Below are 16,176 nucleotides of genomic sequence, written 5' to 3' on the forward strand. Positions count from 1 at the left end.
ACTTTTCACTGTACGCTAATACATGTGAATAATAAAATCAAATCAAAATTTAGCATGGTCAAGCTACCTAATCTGTACATCTTTGGACTGAGAGAGGAAACCCACGCAGACACGGGAAGAACGTGCAAACTCCACACAGTCACCCAAGGCCATAATCGAACCCGGATCCCTGGTGATGTCAGGCAGCAGTGCTAACCACTGAGCCACCATGCCGCCCTAAGCTGAGTGACGAAATGAAAAATACATGGACAAAACAATGTTTGAAGACTGAAGTCTAAGGAGGGGATATAAGGCTGGAGGAGATTATAGCGACAGGATGGCATGAGACTGTGGAGGCAAGCAATAATTTTAATACATTAGGGGACAGAGTCAGTGTTACATGAGCTCAATGACTATGTATTGGGCTACTTTTTAAAATCAGAAAAATATCATGTACACTCATCATTTCAGGTTATGTATAATAAGGTTTGAATGCCATCCCTTGAATAGTGGCACTGGCATGGACTGGCTGTCAATACTATAATTAACGGTGGGTGAAAATATTATTGGTCTCATCATTGTGATCAATAAAGGTAATCCCTCTGTTGTGTTTAGTATTTTCTGGCATTCTTTCTGACGATGATCTTCGCAAACAATTTTTATAATTCCTCTTTCAGCCCATATTAGTTATACCTTAATAGTTTTCACCATTAGATCCCATTGCAAAGACTCAATTGCACAATCCAGACAATGACGCAAGTGCATACTATAGCAATATTGCACTGTAGGAGGTGCCAATCAGATGAGGGCTAGTTGTTTGTAAAAATTTGAATGGCACTATTTGAAGAACAGCAGTTTCCAGTACTGTTGTACTCCGAGTCATAAAATCAGAGGTTTACAACATGGAAACAGACCCTTCAGACCAACCTGCCCATGCCACCCAGTTTTTAACCACTAAGCTTGTCCCAATTGCCCACATTTGGTCTATATTCCTCTATACCCATCATACCCATGTAACTGTCTAAATGCTTTCTAAAAGACAAAATTGTACCCGCCTCTACTACTACCTCTGGCAGCTTGTTTCAGACACACACCACCCTCTGAAACAGTTGCCCCTCTGGACCCTTTTGTATCTCTCCCCTCTCATCTTAAACCTATGCCCTCTACTTTTAGACTTTGAGGTACTGGCAATAGCTCAATCAATATCACTAAAATACATTATGTAGTAATTTAGCTGACTGCTGTTTATGGGATCATGTTATACACAAAACTGGTTATGTTTGCCTCTTATAAGCACTTCAAATTGTTCAAAACTGAGTTATTTTGAAGTTAATGTAGGATATTAGAGAAATCAAGAACAGAGGTGACAAAATTCTGGATAGGGCGAAGGCAGACAATAAGTATTGGTAGTTAATCGCCTTGATGATGGATAGAATCGAATGGGAGATGGGTGGGATTTTATGACCGCGAGGCCGTAAAATCCCGCCCGAGGCCGCCCATGGGCGAGGTGGAGGAGTTTCAGCCTTGATCACTGTTGGTCATTCAAGACAGCAACGTTTTATATGGTCTATGTTTGCATGAGCCAGGAAGGATGTTATTGATAAGAGAACAGAGTTGCCCTACAAACGATCTACCCAATTTGGGCATGCATCTTGATAACATTAAGAGCAGAATCTCCATCTGCATTCCAAGATGTATGAACAGGCAGGCCTCAAAACAACTGTACCAATCCGTTAAGGAAACTCATTTTTTGATCAATTAATAAATAGATAAGCGGAACCAACCATCCATTGGCTAGCTACTGCTCATTTTAATTTTTTAAAAACAATTATATCAACATAATTGTTTAAAATCTCAGCCCATCGAACACTCATTCTTATAAGTGCTGATTTTTATTTTATGCTTCATCCATAAAATGGAGAAGGCACCTTTTCTGATAATTCCTGAAATACATGCATTAAACTCCTGCAAGTGGGAAAAATGATTCATCTGGTTCTGTTGCAAGGATTGAAGTGCCTTGGAATCATGGGAGCTTCTTTGGCAGAAGTTTTGTATATTGCTTAAAGGGAAACTCGAATCCAAGATGACGAGGAAATCTAGGTGATGCCATGAAAAGGCTGCAACTCAGCTGGGCCTACTGGTAACTTACTTGGCTCATTGACCTAGGGGTGGACAGGGATAGGACAGCCCGAGAAGGAATCTCACTTTCCCCAAAAGCAAATTATTGCAGAGGCTGGAAATCTGAAATAAAAACAAAATATGCTGGAAATACTCAGCAGGTCGGATAGCATCAGTGAAGAAAGACAAATGCAATGTTTCAGGTTCTGATCAAAGGTCATCAGCCTGAAACATTTACTCTGTTTCTCCCCATCCTCAGATGCTTTTATCAGTTGTTCTGGTCTTGTTGACAAGGTTGAAGTGGAGCTCCTGGATCTTGTACAAGTCATCCCAAACCTTTGTGATGGAGACAAATTGATAATAGCTACGAGAAATCCAGTGAAAATGCCACTAGGGTCCATGCATACTGGGGCTTTGGACAACTCTTACATAATACATCTCTATTAGATCAGAAATCTAGACCTAATGTGCCTTTGATCTATTTGCCATCAACTTCCGACTCCCTCCCTTAGGATAATTGTATTCCCAATCTGAAGCAGGCAGATTCTAAAGTGGCCCAATTGTTTTCACTGCAGATGTAGTCCACCCTGTGATAAATGGTCAGATAAAAGGAACAGGCACGATGTGGCAGCTCCTGGGTCTTAAGTAAATGTAGGGATAAATGACCATATGTGGTCATTTAGCTGTAATATCAAAATGATTGTGTGCATTCATCAGTTTCTCCAGATCCACAAATCTCGCCTATATTCTTACAGCTTGTAAAGGATCATAGAATAGAATCCATAGAATCCCTACAGTGCAGAAGGCGGCCATTCAGCCCATTGAGTCTGCACCGACCACAAACCCACCCAGGCCCTATTCCCGTAACCCCACATATTTACCCTGCTAATCCCCTGACACTACGGTAAATTTAACATGGCCAATCAACCTAACCCGCACATCTTTGGACTGTGGGAGGAAACCGGAGGTAACCCAAGCAGACATGGGGAGAACATGCAAACTCCACGCAGTCACCTGAGGCCAGAATTGAACCTGGGTCCCTGGCGCTGTGAGGCAGCAGTGCTAACCACTACCGTGCCGCCCTGAAGAATTTAGAATGAGCTCGTGGATCGCGATAAAAATAAGTGGTTCTTGTTTCAAAGGGAACTATGTTTCACCCAAAACCTCGCCAAATGGGTTTAGTAGAAAGACTGATCCCCAGCTTGGCTTTGCTGAGATTAGATTAACAGATTTCATGCTAACTGTATCATAAACAAGCACTGAAATTTAGTTCAGCATCTTTTAGGAACCATCTACCACATCCAGTGCCCAGAGTAAGGCCAGAGGTTGCACAGCTGCAGACGTTCTCCCAGGCACCAAAACGAGCAGCCAGTTCTGTCGAAGATGTCTATCGGGCATCGGACTCTTCAGTCATTGGAATGCAAAATTATGTACAACGTGGACATATTCGGACACCTAGGAATCTATCACAAACTATTAATTACCACCAAAAGGAGAAACTGAAATCAGTAAAGCTTTCCCATATATGTTGACATCTGATAATCCCCAGGAAATTCCAATCCAAAGGATAGGCAGCAATAATTTAGGAAGCAACTGTGGGGAGGTGGTGTGTGGAGTTAAAGTAAAGTAGATCTTTACACAGTCCAGTGTGTGTATAACCTAGACAGTATTGTGATCTGCATTGAAAGGAAAATACAACAGATGCTAGAAATCCAAAACAAAAACGATCTAACCTTTCAGTCCGTAAGAACAAAGAGAACCAAGAAAATTACAGCAGAGGAACAGGCCCTTCAGCCCTCCAACCCTGCACTGACCATGCTGTCCGACTGAACTAAAACCCCCTACCCTTCCGGGGACCATATCCCTCCATTCCCATCCTATTCATGCATTTGTTCTGACGCCCCTTAAAAGTCACTATTGTATCTGCTTCCACTACTTCCCCCGGCAGCGAGTTCCAGGCACCCACCACCCTCTAAAAAAATCTGCCTCGTACATCTCCTTTAAACATTGCCTCTCGCACCTTAACCCTATGCCCCTTAGTAATGGACTCTTCCACCCTGGGAAAAAGCTTCTGACTATCCACTCTGTCCATGCCCCTCAATCTTGTAGACTTCTATCAGGTCGCCCCTCAACCTCCGTCGCTCCAATGAGAACAAACCAAGTTTCTCCAACCTCTCCTCCTAGCTAATGCCCTCCATACCAGGCAACATCCTGGTAAATCTTTTCTGTACCCTCTCCAAAGCCTCCACATCCTTCTGGTAGTGTGGTGACCAGAATTGAATACTATATTCCAAGTGCGGCCTCACTAATGTTCTATAAAGTCGCAACATGACTTGACAATTTTTAAACTCAATGCCCAAATAAGCATGACTCCAACTCTCTTGTCGTTTGCCATTTTAATACATCATCCTGTTCTCGTGCCCACATGTCTGCCCGTGGCCTGCGGCAATGTTCCAGTGAAACCCAACACAAATTGGAGGAACATCACCTCATCTTCCGATTCAGCACTTTACAGCCTTTCAGACTCAACATTGAGTTCAACAGTTTCAGACCATGAATTTGGCCCTCTATTTTGATCACTCTTTTTCTTTTCCCCAACTCCCTCCTCCCACAGAGACAGTCTGCATCTTGTTTTATGTTTCGCTTCCAGAAAGCACACAGACTCTTGTTCTGCTATTAACTCAGTCTACTATCTGACCTTTCTGCCACTATTAGCACCTTAGGCTTTAACACTCCCTTTGTCTTGTATGCATGACATCTTTGTCAAATGTCTCCTGAACTCCCACCCATCCCTGACTTTCTATTTTGCTCTATTTGCTCTACCTCTTCCACTGTATATAATCCATCACATTTCTCTCCGTCTTCAGCTCTGAAGAAGTCATGTGGACTCGAATCACCAACTCTGCACAGATGCTGCCAGACGTATTAATTTTTCCAGCATTTTGAGGTTCTGCATTGTTAGAGGTTCCTTTATTTAGCTGGGACGTTAAACCATGTCCTTATCTGCCATTCACTTAGACATAATGGCCAGAAAAGCTCAGTTGCTGCTGCAAATGAGGATGGCGAATTTGGCACTTAGCCAAATCTCCGTTTACCACAGTGGGACCAGAGAATCCTGCTGGCGTGAACGGCCAGAAAATTCCAGCCAACATAACCTATTCAAAAGAAAGGGGTTTGCATTCCGGAAAGATTTGATTTTATATTGCAGTGTTGGTCAAGGTAACAGCAGCATTGCAAAACAGACCAAGGTAACAGAGTTGTTTAGAGAAATTGTATTCTGGTGAAGACTTTTCAATCCACTCATTAATTACAACAGAACATTAATAATCCTATAAAATAAATTACTCCATTCTTATTCACCAGGCATGGAGAAAGTTCCAAAGGGGTCACATAAGGAAGGCTGTTAAATGGCTTTTTCCCCATCACAGTGAGTAATCCTGAATGATATGGTCATACCTGAGATTAAGCAGCCCTATAGCATTGAAGCCATATATTAACTATTCAGTCCAAATATAAACAGAAAGCAAATAGCTCCTCGATATCATCAGGTGGAAAGGCTATGTTGATTTGAGGTTTCTCCAATCATCCTCACTCTCACATCTCCTGCAGCTTTTGAAGAAACTGTGGATCAGTTGTTGAGCTGTTTCTTTTACTGAAAGAGATCAACATGAAATGAGTTTTAAAAATATTGCTCAAAAAGCAATCTGGTAGATACTGTAGAACAAAAAGGAGAGAAATCCTGAGATTTATCTGGACGTTTCAAGTCCAGATGACTCTTTGTCAAAGCGTCATCTGGACTCAAAACGTCAGCTCTTTTCTCTCCTTACAGATGCTGCCAGACCTGCTGAGATTTCCCAGTATTTTCTCATTTGGTTTCCGATTCCAGTATCTGTAGTAATTTGATTTTGTCCGGAGATTCATCATCTGCTCCTATATAAATGTCTAAATGTGTAATGTCTCGCCTCAGCTCTCTTGTAGGCCGAGTACCTAGTCAGGTACCCGAGTAATTTGACTGCCTCACTTACCTCTTTCATCTCCAAACAGAACCTGATGTGGATTCCCTTGGTAGACAGGTAGAGTAAGATACCAAACCAGAGTCAGCAGGAACCCACATATTATGCCAGGCCCAGAAAGTGAGTTATCCAGACAATCAGTGGGAAGAGGCAACAGTGAGACTTATTCAGAGAATCAAGGAGAAGACAGAGTCTAATAATCAGATCATGGCAGGCCACTCTACCAAAAAGGCAGAGGCTCTGCCCATCATTTCCTAATCCTCTCTGGCTACAAGCTTGGTGCCAGAGGATTGGAAGACAGCTAACATTATACTATTGTTTAAAAAGGGAGAACGGGAAAGGCCAAGTAACTACAGGTCAGTGAGCCTCGCTTTGGCAGCAGCCAAATTATTGGGAAGAATTCAGAGACACATTATTAATCATCATTTAGAAAATCACAGATTAATCAAGCATGTGCTTGTTAGGTAGGGAAGGTCAATTCTGACTAACTTAATTGAATTTTTTTGAGGATGTCACAAGGAGGGTTGATGAGGATAGTGGGTTTGAAGCAGTCAATATGGATTATAAAAGTTTTTAAACAACTTCCCACATGACTGGTCAGAAAAGTATATTTAGGAATTTGGAGCAAAGTGGGAATTCGGTGCAGAGGGAAAAGCGGTGCTCTTGTCCTGCTGCAGGAGGATGGAGTATTTGAGTGCTGTGAGGCAGCAGTGAGGGAACAAAAAGACAACCGTGAAGTCACAAGAAACTGGTAAATCGAATGGCCAGTAACTACTCAGTTTAAGAGACAGCATGTGAAAAACTTGTGTCCAGAATTAAGGGAAGTTAGGGTCTAACATAGTACGGTGATACAAATAATCCAAAATAGAATAGAGTTAACATGAGAAGTAAATGGAGTGCATCCTAGGGTTTAACACAGTGCACAACTTGGTGCTTATTTAATATATAAAAAGCACCACAAGTAAATAATTTTATTAAATAACATATTCAAAACACATTAAGACAATATGTCAAGCTGCAGCAGTTGGGAGCTCTTGGGTAACATTGCCTGCAGTAAATGTCAGCAACTTGAGGAACTTCAGCTCAGAGACTGGAGGCTGAGCTGCAGATACTGCGACACATCAGGGAGCAAGAGAGTTACCTGGATATTTTGCTTCAGGAGGCAGTCACACACCTTTGGATAAAACCTTCCAGTTTGGAAAGTGGTCAGGGACAGGAGGGTCTGACTGCAGCTGAGGCAAGAAAGGAGACCCAGAGAGCAGGAGTGACAGCCTCTGTAATTGTCAACAGGTTTGAGGTTCTCTCAGCTTGTCTGGGGGCTGCAGGTGGATGAGTTGACTGACCATGGCACCGTGGTACAGGAAGCCATTCAGGTGGGGGGAGCACATATGAATGTAGTGGTACTGGGGACAGTATAGTGAATGGGATTGACACTGTTCTCTGCAGCAGGGAGCGAGAATCTAGGCGGCTATGTTGCCTGCCTGGTGCCAGGGTTTGGGACATCTGCTCTGAGCTAGAGAGGAACTTTCAGTGCGAGGAGGAGGAGGATCCTGTTGTCATGGTCCAAGTACCAATGACACAAGTAGAACAAAGAAAGAGGTTCTGCATAGGGAGTTTGAGGAGCCAGGCACTAAATTAAACAACAGAACCTCCAAGGTTATAATCTCTGGATTATTACCCGAGTGGAGTGCAAATTGGTAAAGGGTACATAAAATGAGAGAGATGAATACATGGCTCAAAGACTGGTGTGTGTGGTGTGTATAGTGGGTTTTGGTTTGTGGGGCAATGCCATCAGTACTGGGGAAGGTGAGGGCTGTACCATTGGGGCAGCCTACACCTGAACCGTGCTGGGACTGGTGTTCTTGGGAACTGCATAACCAGGGAAGTGAGAGGGTTTTAAACTAAATAGAGGGGGATAGTTCTGGAGAGGGGATAGGTAGTCTTACATAGCAAATGGATATGGCAGCATTACAAGGCAATGATACCCAGTGTGACAGGGAGGGACAGAACATACAAACATTAAAAAAAGCAACAAATAGGGTCAAAAGGAGGGAAAAATGGTAAAAAAGGCAAAATTAATGGTCTTTACATAAATGCACACAGTATTCGGCACAACATTAATGAATTAACAGCACAAATTGAGGTCAACAAGTTTGATCTTATAGCCATTACAAAAATGTGGTTACAAGGAAATCAAAACTGGGAACTCAATATTCAAGGGTATGGTGACTTTTTGTAAGATGATGTGGAGATGCCGGCATTGGACTGGGGTAAGCACAGTAAGTCTCACAACACCAGCTTAAAGTCCAACAGGTTTATTTGGTAGCAGAAGCCACAAGCTTTCAGAGTGCTGCTCCCTCATCAGGTGAGTGGGAGTTGTGTTCACAAACAGGGCATATAAAGACACAAACTCAATTTACAAGATAATGGTTGGAATGCGAGTCTTTACAGGTAATCAAGTCTTAAAGGTACAGACAATGTGAGTGGAGAGAGGGTTAAGCACAGGTTAAAGAGATGTGTATCGTCTCCAGCTAGGACAGTTGGTTAGATTTTGCAAGCACAACGCAACGCCATCTGCACTCTCAAGACCAACTGCAACATTGTCATCAAACCAGCAGACAAAGGAGGGGCCACCGTTTTACTGAACAGAACGGATTACTGCAAAGAAGTGTACCGACAACTGAACAACGAGGAACACTACAGACAGTTACCTGCAGATCTGACCAAAGAACACACCTGTCAACTCAGACGGACCAAGACCTTTGATCCGGACCTTCAGAGCACCCTCCGTGCTCTCATCCCATGTACTCCCCGTGTTGGAGATCTCTACTGCCTCCCAAAGATACACAAGGCCAACACACCCGGCCGTCCCATCGTATCGGGCAATGGGACCATGTGCGAGAACCTCTCCGGCTACGTCGAGGGCATCCTGAAACCCATTGTACAAAAAACCCTCAGCTTTTGTCGCGACACTACGGATTTCCTACAGAAACTCAGCACACGGAGCAGTTGAACCAGGAGCACTCCTCGTCACAATGGATGTCTCGGCACTCTACACCCGCATCCCTCACAATAATGGCATTGCTACAACTGCCTCAGTACTCAACGCCAGCAACTGCCAATCTCCAGATGTAATTTTACAACTCATCCACTTCATCCTGGACCACAATGTCTTCACCTTCAACAACCAGTTCTTTATCCAGACACGGAACAGCCATGGGGACCAAATTTGCACCTCAATATGCCAACATCACAGGTTCGAACAAGACTTCTTCACCGCACAGGACCTTCAACCGATGCTATACACTAGATACATCAATGACATTTTCTTCCTTTGGACTCATGGTGAACAATCACTGAAACAACTATATGACAACATCAACAAGTTCCATCCCACCATCAGACTCACCATGGACTACTCTCCGGAATCGGTTGCATTCTTGGACACACGCATCTCCATCAAGGACGGTCACCTCAGCACTTCACTGTACCGCAAGCCCATAGATAACCTCTCAGTACTCTACTTCTCCAGCTTCCACCCTAAACACGTTAAAGAAGCCATCCCCTACGGACAAGCCCTCCGTATACACAGGATCTGCTCAGATGAGGGAGAATCGCAACAGACACCTCCAGACGCTGAAAGATGCCCTCATAAGAACAGGATATGGCGCTTGACTCATCGATCGACAGTTCTGATGTGCCACAGCAAAAAACTGCACCGACCTCCTCAGAAGACAAACATGGGACACGGCGGACAGAGTACCCTTCGTCGTCCAGTACTTCCCCGGAGCGGAGAAGCTACGACATCTCCTCCGGAGCCTTCAACATGTCATCGATGTAGACGAACATCTCGCCAAGGCCATCCCCATACCCCCACTTCTTGACTTCAAACAACCGCACAACCTCAAACAGACCATTGTCCGCTGCAAACTACCCAGCCTTCAGGAGAACAGTGACCACGACACCACACAACCCTGCCACAGCAACCTCTGCAAGACGTGGCGGACCATCAACACAGATGCCATTATCTCACGTGAGAACACCATCCACCAGGTACACGGTACATGCTCTTGCAACTCGGCCAACGTTGTCTACCTGATACACTGCAGGAAAGGATGTCCCGAGGCATGGTACATTGGGGAGACCATGCAGACGCTATGACAATGAATGAATGAACACCGCTCGACAATCATCAGGCAAGAGTGTTCTCGTCCAGTCGGGGAACACTTCAGCGGTCACGGGCATTCAGCCTCTGATCTTTGGGTAAGCGTTCTCCAAGGCAGCCTTCACAACACAAGACAATGCAGAATCGCTGAGCATAAACTGATAGCCAATTTCCGCACACACGAGGACGGCCTCAAGCGGAATCTTGGGTTCATCTCACACTATCTGCAACCCCCACGGCTTGCATAGTCTCACTAACTGTCCTGGCTGGAGACAACACACATCTCTTTAACCTGTGCTTAACCCTCTCTCCACTCACATTGTCTGTACCTTTAAGACTTGATTACCTGTAAAGACTCGCATTCCAACCATTATCTTGCAAATTGAGTTTGTGTCTTCATATGTCCTGTTTGTGAACACAAGTCCTCACTCACCTGATGAAGGAGCTTGAGGCTCCAAAAGCTAGTGCTGCCAAATAAACCTGTTGGACTTTAACCTGGTATTGTGAGACTTCTTACTGTCCTTACCTCAGTCCAACGCCGGCATCTCCACATCATAACTATTGGAAGACAGGGTTGGGATAAGAGGGACATTTTCATAGTGGATTGCCCCAGGCATCAGTGCTGGGACCACAATTATTTACAATATGTATTAATGACTTGGACGAGGGAAGTAAATGTATAATTATCAAGCTTGCGGATGGCACATAAATAGGTGGGGAGGCAAGTTGTGAGGATGACACAAAGGGGGGAATTTAATCTTCCTGCCCACCACGGGAATTGTAGCGGGCGGGACACGGACCATGCAAAGATCTGCTGACATCGGGCGGGATTTTCTGACCTTGGAGGTGAACGCGGTCAGAAAATCCCACCTAAAGAGTCTGCAAAGCGATAAAGACAGGTTAAGTGGGCAAAACTTGGCAGATGGAATATAATATAGGAAAAGGGGAAGTTATGCACTTTGGTAGAAATAAAGGAGCTGAGTATTATTTAAATGGAGAAAGACTTCAGAAAGCTGCAACACAGGGAACTGGTGGTCTAGAGAAGGTTCACTTGGTTGATCCTGGGTATGGAGGGATTTTCAGATGAGAAGAGGTTGAGTAGGTTGGGGCCTCTACTCACTGGAGTTTAGAAGGATGAGACACAAATATATTGAAACATATCGGATTCTCAGGTGCTTAACTGGATAGATGCTGAGAGGTTGTTTCACCTTGTGGGAGAGTCTAGGACCAGAGGGCAGAATCTCAGAGTAAGGGGTCACCCATTTAAGATAGTGACGAGGAGAAATTGAGGAATTTCTTCTCTGAGGTTAGTGAATCTGTTGAGATCTTTACAGCAGAGGACAATAGAGGCTGGGTGAGATAGACAGATTTTTACTCAGTAATAGAATCAAACATTTTGGGGTTAAGTCGGGAAAGTGGAGTTGAGGATGATCAGATCAGTCATGATTTCATTGAATGCCGGAGCAGACTCGATGAGCTGAATGGCCTATGTGTTATGCTCCTGAATTGAAATGGAGTAGAGCAGAAGTTACATGCAGGGGATAGGATACAATGGAATAGATACTAAGGAGTGCAGCAATATTGTTAATAAAAGCAACAGCTGATTGGAATATTGAAGAGGAAGGACTGAGGGAATAGGTAGGGAATGACAAAGTAAGTTTCACATGACTTAGAATGATGCAGAATATAGAAACACCACTGGTAAACAGAAAGCATGTTTGGCTAGCAAATATTTTTTAAGGTGTCAACTTCAAGGAGATTTGATTGAATTACTTTAATAATGATCGTATGCAGACTACAGAACAGAAAAGCTAGGGAGGACCAGGGAACGCAAGAATAAATCATACACAAAACTAAGTGGCAGGAATCACTTATTTTCTCAAAGAATCATTGACCTCTGAACAAACTGCTGGCACATGCTACGAGTGTGAATTCACAACAGCCATTTGGGAGCAGCTGCAAGGTTCCTGAACATGAATCTGGGTCAAGGTGCTCTCCTGCAGCATATCTCACTGCCTTAGCTGGGGGGGAGTGGGGGGGGGGGAGGGGGGGGTGTGATGTGAGAGAGGAATTCCCCAGAGTTCTGGGAAGCTGGAATAAGGATCTTTCTGTCTCTCCCAGGATCTGTAACAGCTGTGTGGGTGAGATGGGATTAAAAATAAAATTTAAATGAGCGAAGGCTAAACTTTCATATTCCAAATGAGTTTTAACATGACAAAATAGTATGCTTAAAATAAGAGTCAGTGACTTTGATTAGGAGTCAAAGCATCTGCTAACATTTGAAGAACAGATGTCTGGGAAAGGTATTGGAAAACTACAGTCTCATACAGTAATGCATAATGCAGAAAGGAAGGAACAAAATAAATTAGGAGGAACTTCACGTATTGGTTTAAAAATTGTTTGTAACTGAGGTTTATCATAAGATATTCATAAGGAAAGTAATTTGGTCTCTACTAGCTTATCTGTCCAGAAAAGAGTTACAGTGCCCCCCAGCATTCATTGGTTTCTGATCAAGGGCTTTCACTTCCTCTTCCCGACTCACATGCTTAACAATATATTGATCATTGTTTCAGGACATCCCAATATCGGTTTGAACTAGTGTCTTCGTGTCACAGTTTAACTCAAAAACTTACACACCCCTAACATTGCACTGATCATCCTGGAGATTATTTTATCTGAAGAGAAGCTCATCATGCATTCCAAATGCAAAACTGTACTTGTCTCAGACTAATAGTATATTCCCTTTCCCAGAACACAACAGAACACAAATAAAGGCAGAGACTGCTCTTACTGTTTTTTTTCACAGCATTCTCTTCAACAACCAGCAAATGAGAAAGGTGTCGAGCAAAAGCTTTAAACAAATCCTGCAGGAATACAAACACATGAGCCATTATTTATTAACTGAAGTGAGGACTGCAAATCAGCAATGCTGCAAAGGTCTGCTGGTCCCAAAATAAGAACAAAAGGCCTCAAGCGTTTTATTCTGATTCACAAACAATTCAATTTTACCTTGGAAGCAAACCTTCCCTCCTTGTAATAAGGAGTCAGGAATTTAACAACAATGTCTGCTGCTTGCTTCAGTTGCACTCCTCTGTTCGATGCAACTGGAGGTGCCTTGGTGCTCTCCCTTTTACATGATTCAAACAAGGAGTCAAATGTCACCTTCTTCTTGATCTGACCGCCCTTAACATCAGCTGGGCATAAGATGGACGAATTAATTCTGGTTCGTTGTCGTTTCGGATCCAGTGACCCTAGTCTCTGAAAGAGTATAGATGATAAAAGGTATAATATATAAAAGGTAGAATATAGATTATATAGATGCTTGGTTTCATTGGTCAAAACATTGAATACAGGAATTGGGATGTCTTGTTGAAGTTGTACAAGACGGTAGTAAGGCCACACTTGGAATACTGTGTACAGTTCTGGTCACCCTATTGTAGAAAGGATATTATTAAACTAGAAAGAGTGCAGAAAAGATTTATTAGGATGCTACCGGGACTTGATGGTTTGAGTTATAAGGAGAGGCTGGATAGACTGGGACTTTTTTCTCTGGAGCGTAGGAAGCTGAGGGGTGATCTTATAGAGGTCTATAAAATAATGAGGGACATAGATCAGCTAGATAGTCAATATCTTTCCCCAAGAAGTAGAGGCGAGTACAATTTTGTCTTTTCAAAAGCATTTAGGAGAGTTACATGGGCAAGATGGGTATAGAGGGATATGGGCCAAACATGGGCAATTGGGACTAGCTTAGTGGTTTAAAAAAGGGGCAGCATGGACAAATTGGACCAATGGGCCTGTTTCCATGCTGTAAACCTCTATGACTCTAATTCAAGGCACAAAGAGCGAGATTGACAGACACAAAGATGACTTACCTCATCTGTTGCTGGTCTTTTTTCACTAGCAGAGGGGACAGCTTTCCAACCTTGGCTGCTTGCATCACCCAACATTTTCTCACCAGGAGTTTTCTCTATGTTCTTACCTTTGTCACTTGGTAAAATAACAATACACATCAAGAAAAATATGCTGGGACATGAACAACAACAACATACAAATAGACCTTTCCTTATGTATTCAGACTGTTGTGCATTTTCCGGAGATAAAAAAATAGAAGTAAGCCATTTACTTCCTCAAAGCTGCTCTACCAGTTAGTTTATGGCTAATCTGTCCTTAACACCAAAAGCCTGCCTTTGCTCCACAAGAGGGAATTGGATAGAGATGTTCAAAATGATGACAAGGTTCCAATAAAGTAAAGAAGAAACGGTCTCCAGTGCCAGAAAGATCAAGGGACCACAAGTGCATTTTTTTGTGCACAGAGTTATGATCTGTAATGCACTACCTGAAAGGGTGGTGATTCAAACACAACTTTCAAAAAAACACTTGGAGAATAAAAAAGCTGCAAAGTCACGAGGAAAGAACAAGAGTCCGGGATTAATCACATAGCTCTACCAAAGAGTCAGCAGAGGCACAATGGGCTGAATGGCCTCTTCTGTGCTACCGCGTTCTACGATTCCACCCCTGGTACCTTATCCTAACATAAGTTGATTGATTAATCTTAAGTTTTGGAAATTTCAATTGACACCCAGCAAGGCAGCTCCAGATTTCTACCATCCTTTGTCTGATGAAATTGCTTTCTGATTTCACTCTTAAATTGCCTAGCAATAACTTGATTATGGATTCTTGTTTCCCACAAGAGAAAATAGTTTGTATCAATCCAATCAAATCACTTAGATCAACCCTCAACCTTCTAAACTCAAAGGAATAAAAATCAAGTTTCTACAACTAGTCCTCAAATGTAACCCTGCAGCCTTAGTATCATTCTGGAAAATCTAATTACTAACCTCCTGACATTGCAAAGTCTGTCCACCAGGCACAAGTCAAGAGTGTGATGGAATACTTTCTATTTGCCTGATTAAGTGCAATTCAAAAAACAACACCATCCAGGACAAAACCGCCCATCCACTACCATAAGCATTCATACTGTCTACTACATGGCAGCAGCTCATTCCATCTATGAGATATACTGCATCCACTCATCAAGGCTTCTTCAACAGCATCTTCCAAACCCATGACCTGTACCATCTAGAAAGACGAGTAGCAGCAGATACGTGGGGAACACCACCATTTGGAAGTTCTCCTCCAAGTCACTCATCCTGACTGGAAATATATCGCTATTCCTTCATTGTTGCTGGGTCAAAATCCTGGAACTCCCTTCCTAACACGGTGGATGTACCTGCAATTCAGGGACTGCAGCAGTTCACCACCACCTTCTCAAGGGCAATAAATGCTGGTCTAGCCAGTGACACCTACATCCCATTAATAAAAAAACTGAACTGGGACTTTGCTTCTCCCTGTCCCCTGCCTGGGATTCGCCTCGATTGTGCTGTGTTCCCAGTCACCTGACCCAAGTTTTTGTGCATTTGTTGCCCTCTTTATGCACAGGAATGCTGGGCCTGTCCTGGGAATTTTTTTTTTTAAAGTTTATTTATTAGTCATAAGTAAGGCTTACATTAACATTGCAATGAAGTTACTGCGAAATTCCCTAGTCGCCACACTCCGGCGCCTGTTCAGGTCAATGCACCTAACCAGCACATCTTTCAGACTGTGGGAAGAAACCGGAGCACCCGGAGGAAACCCACGCAAATACGGGGAGAACATGCAAACTCCACACAGACAGCGACCCAAGCAGGGAATCGAACCTGGGTCCCTGACGCTGTGAGGTAGCAGTGTGAACCACTGTGTCACCATGCCGGCCCCTGTGAGATCGAATAACTTGCACATGTCTGTGCATGTGCAAAAGCACTGCAGTCTATCCGAGTTGCAGTTCTTGCCCTGCGCTCGCCGTAATTTTCATAATACTGAATATAGTGACACAGTCAGGTTTGAAACAGAAAAAGTTATCCA

The 16,176-nt window shown here is 43.4% G+C and overlaps 1 protein-coding gene across 4 annotated transcripts in view; it reads right to left on the reverse strand.

The window, feature by feature from the left end:
- Positions 1-5,283: 5,283 nt before the first annotated feature.
- The window catches only part of recql5 (RecQ helicase-like 5), a 111,055-nt gene continuing 100,162 nt past the window's right edge, over positions 5,284-16,176 (reverse strand). For all 4 annotated transcript variants that reach the window (XR_013499118.1, XM_078225273.1, XM_078225271.1 and 1 more), the window contains 4 exons: positions 14,148-14,262; positions 13,285-13,533; positions 13,067-13,139; positions 5,284-5,749 (listed from right to left, as the gene is read on the reverse strand). Coding sequence is in view for 3 of the 4 variants with exons in the window: in XM_078225273.1 (XP_078081399.1) it covers positions 5,655-5,749; positions 13,067-13,139; positions 13,285-13,533; positions 14,148-14,262 (532 nt within the window). In the remaining variant the exon portion in view is untranslated. The remainder of the gene's footprint in view (positions 5,750-13,066; positions 13,140-13,284; positions 13,534-14,147; positions 14,263-16,176) is intronic.

The sequence above is a fragment of the Mustelus asterias genome, chromosome 12, assembly GCF_964213995.1.
Source record: "Mustelus asterias chromosome 12, sMusAst1.hap1.1, whole genome shotgun sequence".
In the NCBI taxonomy this organism is placed as follows: Eukaryota; Metazoa; Chordata; class Chondrichthyes; order Carcharhiniformes; family Triakidae; genus Mustelus; species Mustelus asterias.